This window comes from Sinocyclocheilus anshuiensis, unplaced genomic scaffold (assembly GCF_001515605.1).
Source record: "Sinocyclocheilus anshuiensis isolate Anshui unplaced genomic scaffold, SAMN03320099.WGS_v1.1 scaffold1916, whole genome shotgun sequence".
NCBI lineage: Eukaryota > Metazoa > Chordata > Actinopteri > Cypriniformes > Cyprinidae > Sinocyclocheilus > Sinocyclocheilus anshuiensis.
In genome coordinates this window covers 587,477-596,860 of record NW_015558589.1, presented here as the reverse complement: position 1 = coordinate 596,860, position 9,384 = coordinate 587,477, and the positions used below count along the sequence as shown (strand labels likewise).

Below are 9,384 nucleotides of genomic sequence, written 5' to 3'. Positions count from 1 at the left end.
GCTGCGCTTATGAACAGCAATGATACAGTGTTTCCTTGGTTACCGCTGTAAACAAAGCAGAGCTGCACTTATGAACTTTAATATGCATTATACAGAGGCAAGGTGAAAAGAAAAAATACCATCGAAAGACAGTAAGTTCCCCTCAGACATGCATTCATATAAACTCCTACACCTAATTGAATCACGGTTTGTTTAGCATCTCAACCGATTTGAATCGTCACATATTTGTATCGATTTTCAACCGGCTCGCAGTTAATCGTTACATCCCTACTTTGAAGCATGCAGCGCAAACAGACTTGATGAAGGGATTAAGCATATTGTGCTTTCGGTTTTAGTTAATTTGACAGATACTGTGCCAAAGCATAATGCCCCAAAACACAACTTCAAAAACCTTTTATGTTTAAATATATTGACACTTTTTGCCCGGAAGACCCGTCGTTTCATATCGACATGTGACCATGATAATATCGAGACAGTTTTGCTATCACGAATATTGATGATATCGTTGCATCCCTAATTCTCCTCTGTCCTCTCTTCTAGTGTTGGATCTTCCGCTGTGTCCAGACACGTTTGAGGCCGAGGACAAGTCTCCGCTGCCATTTGCCCTGTATCCCGACCCTCGCTTGTGGAGCCCTAAAACACGGCGTCTGGAGGTCAACATTGTCCCTCGGCCGCGACCGTCCCCCAACCGGCCCCGCATCGACCCGTGGAGCTTCGTATCGGCCGCCAAGACGGTCATCAGCAGCCCCAGCAGCCCTCGCTTGGCCTACCAGCCCTCGCCCACAAACCCCTTCACAAACTGTGACCTCTTCCCTTCCCCAGATTGCGACCCCTTCCATCTGAGGGTCGACCCTGCTGTGAACTTGGACCACGCCTCGACCTTTGACCCCTTCTCGGCCCCGTTCCCCACCTCGCGCTCGGCGCCCTGCTCCACCAATGGCAGTCCCAATCTGTCGCTCAGGGTGGCGCCGCTGAACCCGGCCGACTCGCCGCTCATAGACCTGGCCTGGATGGGCGGCACCAAAGAGAGGGTCCATCCTCACCGGAGCCTCGGCCTCAGTCCGTTCAGATCGCAGGCGCCGCTCAGAGACGACCGCTTCTGAACGCTGTCCCGTAAACCAGGGCCGTGCCAACTCTGGGAAACCAAACGCAGGGGATTTCCATTTGACGCAGTGTTGTTGATGTGTCAAATGCTCGTTTGGGTGATCTTTCTGTGCTGTCTCAGGGTCTTATTGGCCTCTAGTTGCGCTTAAATAGATCCGCACTTGTTGCATCGCTTTAATCAGTCTCAAAAGTGATGCAGTCAGTGCCAAAAGATTTCAAAATGATTGCTTGTTTCAGCACAGATTCGTCTCTGTTGGCCATTAAGGTTGCGTTATTGTGCATTCTGAGAGCATTATGTGCGGGAGAATCCGTTACACATTCCACATACAGCGGTGGCCAAAATCATCAGAACACTAGTATTCTCCGCAGCTAAAAATGGGTTTAAGTCAGTTATTTCTATCTTTTGCTGTAGTGTGTCAGTAGGAAATATCAGTTTTTGCCATTAATTGTAATAATGCAGTGAGATATATGTTTGTGCTGCACACAGAGATCTGATCTGATCATCATCAGTCTGTCTGGAGTCACATGAAGAAACAGAACAAACTGAGACAGACTAAATCCAGAAGAACTGTGTCTCCGAGACGCTTCAAGAAACCTCCTGCAAAGCTACAGTGCTGTTAGAAGTTTTGACGTTGCCACAGTTCTTCTGGATTTAGTCTGTCTCAGTTTGTTCTGTTTCTTCATAGAAATAACTGACTTAAAACCGTTTTTAGCTGGTGAAAGTACTAGTGTTCTAATCATTTTGGCCACCGCTGTAGTTGCCAAAGATTGGAAGATGTTCACATCTGATGCTGAGTTGTGGTTTTTATGTTGAAGCCGGTCAACAAGCGAGCAGAATGGATCAAGTAATTCACATCATGCATGAGAAACGTCCTGCTGACCTCGCTGGTGGTGTTTGGGAGGGAGAAGTGCACTTAACCCGTTTTAACTAGAGTTCAACCGTTTGTGGTGCGTCAGAGATTAAGGCAATGTGTCAGCAGACAGAAGTGGAAATACAGATCAGCCTGAGATCTTGAACTCACAAAGCCGTTTTATAGATGCCATGGTGTTGGTATATAATAATAGTCCAAAGCAATATGGAAACCCAAATGTAAACCTCAAATCACAGTATATTTGTCTTGTTTTCCAGTAAAATAATATTTAAATATTCGTGAAATGAGATGCATTTAGTTTTTCTCAAACCTCACACAATTTAGTTAGATTTATGGCTAAAACATTTTGGCAATGCAATGAGACTGATGTATGTCAGTGTACATGCTTTTGACAAAAGTTCATACAAGCCGATTTTAGGTTGGATTTCCAGTACAAAATATCTAAAGGTTCTAAATTAATATACATTTGCTGGAGATGAAAAATTAATTATCTATCAAAATGATCAAAATGAAGTGATTTTATTCATACACAAGAACAAAACTGTTCATGGGGTAAGAAAAATGAACTTTTTTTTTTAACTCTAACCCCCGGTTTCAGGCTTAAATGTAAGTCTGAGCTGTTTCAACTGAAAGAAACTTGCACTGATTGATCTTAAAACATGTTAGTGCCTTTGTTTTGTCTTAAGATGCACACCAGTAAAGTTGTTTCTAAGGCAAGTTTAAAAAAAAAAAAGAGTTAAATGTCCTAATTGAACTATGGCTTAGTCTAAGCCCTGTCTGTGGAACCAGGCTTATATTTTCTCTCTTGATTTAAGCATAAACTCATTTCATTTGATCATTTTTATCGGAAAACCAGACTTAACATCTTAAGGAGTTTTGTTTCTCAAATAAATCCATCTTTGAGTATGGTTAGGTATTTGCACTGGAAAATAAGAGAAAAACCCAGAGAAAATCATTTTTGCATTGCTGGACAATGGCCTCCTTTGGCGCTTTGCTCCGTCATCAAGCGCGGGGAATCAGTCTGTGAATGCCGTAGAGTGAATCTGGTGTACTTTACCACTGCATACCACTGCAGCATAACCTCAACTAGAATAGTATAAGTGTGTGTGACCCTGATCCTCGTTGGGCTTTTATCTTTCATATGGCCTGCACTGAGTATCTGTGATTCCCACCACCGAATAAAAGGTAATTGTAACAATCTCACAGTTAATATCTCGTAGTCGAAGTCTGAGCTGTGAGATATAAACTTAGAATTGCCAGAAAAAAAGTCCAAATTGAAGGAAAAACAGTGAATTTGTGAAGGTGAAACCCTTTTTATTTAATTTTTTTATTCCATGGCAGAAATAAGCCTTTATGCAATCATTATACAATTACCACAGAAAAAAACATATTTAATTTAATAGCAAATTTTTATCTCAGAATTCTGACTTTTTTCTCAGAATTGTGAGTTTATATTTTGTGATTTTCACTTTGTATCTTGCAATTACATTTTTTTCTCTGATTTTTTTTTTAAAGTCAGAATTGTGATAAAAACTTGCAATTATTATTATTTTTTTTCCTGTAACGGAAAAAATCTTTCATAGAATTGCGAGATGTAAACTCAGAATAAAAAGGTCCAGAATTGCAAGATATTAACTGGGGGAAAAATCTGAATTTTGAGATGCAAATTTAGAATGTAGAAACATATCAATTATAAGAAAGAAATTCAGAAATGTGAGATGGAAAAAGTTGCAGTTAGCTTTTTTTTTTTTAAATCCTTTATTACAAGTTTCCATAGATCTGTGAGATTGTTCCATAGAATAAACTCAAAGTTTATAACTTGCAATTGTGAGATATGAATTCACAATTGGGACAAAATAAGTCAGAATTGTGAGATAAAAAAGTCGCAATTACCTTTTTATTTTTTTAGTCGGTGGTGGAAACAGACTTCCATTGAATTGTGAGCTATGAACTAAGAATTCAGAGAAACAAGTTCACACACACTCACTAACTCACACACACTCACTCACTCACACACACACACACACACACACACACACACACACACACACACACACACTCCAACACGAGGATCATCATCATCATCCTCGTGCGTTTGAGCGTTGCACTGTATGCAGATCCTGCTTGCAGTGAATAAAGCTAATCGCAAGCTATTAATATTTATTTAACACACTGGATTCGAGAGTTTTTAAAAGGTCAGAGACACAGTCCATGTTAGGATGCTTTATTAAATTGTATATTGATAAATATCTTTAGGTTTTGTTCGGTTCTTCACTGGAGTCTGTGGAGTTAGTGGTGCTGCAAAGGGACAAATCTGTGTTTTACAATGTCAGAAATACAAACAAAGACTTGCCTCGATTGAAAAGACAATATCTGAACTGTTTTTCCTTGGAATTCTTCTATTATGCTCTTTGTTTTTTAGATTTATTTGACCAAAACACTCCAGGCGTCTCTCAGGACAGATGGATGTTCACGTTTATCTCCCACTACCTGCTAAAAACTCGCCGATTTGAGGAGAATCTTCTTTTCATGTTGATTCATGTTTTATTGTAAGCTTATTGCTATATATTCAGTTCTGGTGAAGCCTGTATAACATATGTCGTGTGTGTGTGTGTGTTATTCTCAATGGGCTGGGCCTAATCACTCCATTACTGTGTAGAGAGAGAGAGAGCTCAATGACGAGTGTATTTCTGTTAAAGAAGGTGTGAATGTTTATTTTGCTAATTGTAATGGGTTTTAACCTGTGGAACTTTGAAGTTTAAAAAAAAAAGAGAAAAAGGAGCAAGACCAAATAAAATTTAACACGACTCTAAAACTGTGCTCGTGTTTGTCTGTCTAATGTAATTCACATGTGGGAAAAGCTACAGTTTAGTTTGTGAAAAACTGAAAATCTGCTGCCGTGGTTTGAAGCATGGTAGAGTTTTTGGTCACATGAAGCACGTCCAGGTCATATTTCACCCCAAAAACTATAGAAATATGGCATTTTTAAAGGATTTGTATTAACATTATTTATTATACATATTAAGTTTGCCTTAAGTTTCTTTTTTAGAATCCGTAACAAATCGGCCAAAAATATCAATGCCAGGAAAGAAAAAAAATAAAAATATTTTATATACCTTTTTAAAATTTTTATTTTTTTATTTTATATAGTTCTCATTTTAATTGTAAAATTGTAATCATTTTGTTGTGTTTTTCTCATTTTTAAATAAATATACTTTTTATTTCAATTTTAGTTATTTTAGTGCATCAAGTTAAACTAAATGAGAAATTACATGAAGTATAATAATTTCAATTGTGAATTAATTGCAAATTGAAGATTAACAGATAGTGTTACAATATTGTGAATATTGTGATATTAGCACATTGATTGTCTGTAAACATGCGATATTTCATCGTGACTTCATCAGCAGTATTATTACGATGATGATGTGTTGATAGTCTGTGTGTCCTGTAGGTGGCGCTGTAACGCAGACTGTCAGCTTTATTCTTCAGAAAACACACAGATGGTTTGATCTCTCTGATGTGATGGTTATATCTGATTTGTGTGGGATATTTCATGTGATTCTCGGCTGTGTTCAGTTTCTGTGTTTCAGACGCTGCTGTAACCACTGCTTCTCTCAATCCAGCGAACACGTCATCATCCTAAAGGTGTGTTGGTAATTAATGCTTAACTAATAATGGGCCAGATAGAGCACAACGCTTGGGTTCCAGGAGGAAAATCCCATTCATTTAACTGATATTTATCAGTAATGATTAAACCTTCACCATAGACGTATGTTGAGCTTGTTCAGTGATGCAATAAGATTTAGTAGAAATGAGATTTTAATTATTTGGAGGAAAAAATGCAGTTTAATATGGAAGCCCATTTCCACCACTGAATAAAAAAAAGGAAATTGCGGCTTTTTATCTCACAGTTGACTTTTTTCTCGCAATTCGGACTTTTTTTCTCAGAATTCTGAGATATAAACTTGCAATTGCGAGATATGAACTCTCAGTTCTGAGAAAAAAAGTCAGAATTGTGAGATAAAAAGTCGCAATTAGCTTTTAAATTATTTTTTAATCGGTGGAAACGGGCTTCCATAGTTTAATTGCTAGATTTGTGGTAAAATTTGTGGCTAAAAAATCTAAGTTAATCCTTTTATTCATCAAGGATGCATTAAACTGATGAAAAGTGACAGTAAAACATTTATCATGTTCCAAAATATTTCTATTTCAAATAAATGCGGTTCTTTTGAACTTTCTATTCATCTGTGAATCCTGTGTAAACTGAAAATGTCACGGTTTCCACAAAAATATTGTGCAGCACAGCTGTTTTCAACATTGATAATAATCGGAAATGTTTCTTGAGCAGCAAATCAGCATATTAGAATGATTTCTGAAGATCATGTGACACTGAAGACTGGAGTAATGATGCTGAAAATACAGCTGCGCATCACAGAAATAAATTACATTTCAAAGTATATTAAGATAGAAAACTGTTATTTTAAGTTGCGAAAATATTTCACAAGATTACATTTTTTTTCTGTATTTTTGATCAAATAGATACAGCCTTGATGAGCAGAAGAGACTTCTTCAAAAAACATTAAACATCTTTCTGATTCCAAACTTTTGAACGACAGTGTATCTATTAAAGAACTGTCTAACCTGTTAAATATCAGACTGAAGATTAAAATAACAGCAGATTTGTTTCCTTTTAAGTATACACTAATAACTGAGATGGAACATTTACTTCAGTAAGACATTTACTTTTGCTATGCTTATATAGTTGGATATTTAGCAAAATGTAAAAAATGTTATCACCCAGCTCTTTATATAAAATTGGATATGTAGTATAGTTGGATATTTAGCATAAAGTTCACTACTGTATATCATCACACTGCTTTACATATATAAAGTTGGACATATAGTATAGTTGGTTATATAGCAAAATATATTACCGCACAGCTCTATACATAAAGTTGAATATATAGTATTGTTGGTTATATATTGTCTACCTCTATGTATAAAGTTGTATATATAGTTGTATATTTAACAAAACGTTAACTATATTACTGCACAGCTCTCTCTGTATATAATGTTGAAAATATGATGTTCAGTAATATCTTGCAAAGATTTATTCATTTTAGTACAATTTTTTTTCTCTGTACAATGTTTCTATGGCAACTAGGAAATACACTAAAACTGTCCCAAATGACACACTGTATGCTATGCACTTATACACTATGTACGTATGCACTGTGTACTCAACATTCCACACTTGTTTCTTTCTTTCTTCTTTGGGTTATTTAAGTGCATCATCCAGGTATTTGAAGTGCACATTTTCTTTTTGGAATTTTCAGTGTGAACACACTACTCACACTATGTGTACTACAAAACATCATAGAATAGTACATAAGTACGCACCTTTAGTCTGGTCAAGCTATAGCATGTGTGGAAACGTTCACACCATGTGTGTGACAACTAGCCCCGCATTAGGTCATGCTAGCCTTTTCTCAAGCCTTTCTTTATCCATTGACTTTCTTCTGTGGAACTCAAAAGCAGACATGATTTACTTCGAATGCGTTTATCCACTGCTCTGAAACACCACCCTGATGACGCTGTGACCTTCTTACATGTTCAGAATAAGCAGCACCTGACAGCTCTGTCTGAGTGTGTTTGAGTCACTTCGCAGCAGCGCTTGACTGTGAAATGCATGACTGTTTCTGAAAGAGCTGCGGTGGAGTCAGCGTTTGATCCGGAGCTCTTCAGCTCTTCCCATGAGTCTCCAGCTTTCATGAGTTCCCTGTGAGAATGACCTGCAGACATTCACTCTCCGCAGGACGCTGGAGTCACAGAAACATCCTCAAAATCAAACACTGAACTGTAGTAACACCCAACAAAATGCTGAAAATTGTTAACTTCAGACTCAACAGGAAAGTGGACAGTTTTTCATAATTCACCTGTAGTGAACCATGTTTAGTGTCATCAGTGTTATATATATATATATATATATATATATATATATATATAATAAATACATATAGATAGATATAGATATAAATAGATAGATAGATAGAGAGAGAGCAAAAAGTAAACTATTTTCGTCTAGCTGATGTCATCTCTATTATCGCACAGTTTTATATATGTATGTGTGTGGTGTGTGTGTGTGTGTAAAGTTGTATATGTAGTATGGATGGATATATAGCAAAACAAATTATATTATTGCACTGCTTTGTATATATATTAGTTGTATATATAGCAAAATGTAAGCTACTGTATATTATCACATCGCAATATATCATCTATTTTTGCAGTTGGATATATAATATAGTTGGGTATGTAACAAAACGTGAACAGTATTTTCATGCAAGTTATATCATTATATCAAGTTGGATATGTAGTATAGTTGAATATATAACAAACTATATTATTGCTATATTATATACAGTATACAATTTGAACTTATTATATATGTGAACTCTATATATAAAGTTGGGTATGTAGTATAGTTGGATATATTGTAAAATGTAACATTATTGTGTAGTTCTATATGTAAAGTTGGATATATGATATATAAGTTGGATATATAGAATAGTTGGATATATAGCAAAACGAACCATTATCCCACAGCTTTAATATGTAAAGTTAGATATACAGTATAGTTGGATATATAGTAAAACAAACTATCACACAGCTCTATATGTAAAGTTGGATACATAGTAAAATGTAAACTGTTATCGCACAGTTTTATATGTAAAGGTGGATATATAGCAAAACTAACAATTTTATTGCACAGCTCTATATTTAAAGTTGGATATATAGCAAAATGTGAACTATATTATCACACAGCTCTATATGTAAAGTTAGATATATATTATAGTTGGATATATAACAAAAAAAAATTAGCGCGCTGCTCTGTATATTAAGTTGGATATATAGTAAAACATAAACTATGTTATCGCACAGCTAAAGTTGTAAAATTGGATACAGTATATAGTATATTTGTGATTGTATATTTGTATATTTGAGGTGAGTGGTTTGTGATTATATCTCCGTGTAGCTTCGCTTTTCTGTTGAATCTCTATCTTACTATCACTCTCTGTTGTTTAAAGTGATAAAATATAACTTAATTCCCACCTTATTTCTGATATTATATATCAAACTAATCTGATTAATTTGATCATTCGCTTTTATTCTAAAACCGCGAGTGCCGCACGTTAGCATTCATTAGCCAGTTAGCTTGTCATTCGCATTTCCATTCGTGTCTATTGCTGTTTTTTCTCTCGCTCCGTTTCTTTTCTCTCCCGTTCCGTTTTTTCATGAGTTCATCAAACAACAGTGGTAAGTCAGAATCATTCATCAATCACAGTGAGTAATGGCTTCTTCTCCTGCTATTGTTGTTTGCACCGCTTGCCACATGTATAGTTTA

General features: G+C 36.0%; 1 protein-coding gene across 1 annotated transcript in view; it reads left to right on the top strand.

Annotated features, from left to right (window-relative positions):
- Positions 1 to 1,518, top strand: part of LOC107679954 (mitogen-activated protein kinase kinase kinase 11-like) — a 31,523-nt gene extending 30,005 nt beyond the window's left edge. The window contains exon 8 of the mRNA XM_016475684.1: positions 541 to 1,518. Coding sequence (XP_016331170.1) covers positions 541 to 1,103 — 563 coding nt within the window. The 3' untranslated portion in view covers positions 1,104 to 1,518. The remainder of the gene's footprint in view (positions 1 to 540) is intronic.
- The last annotated feature ends 7,866 nt before the right edge of the window (positions 1,519 to 9,384 follow it).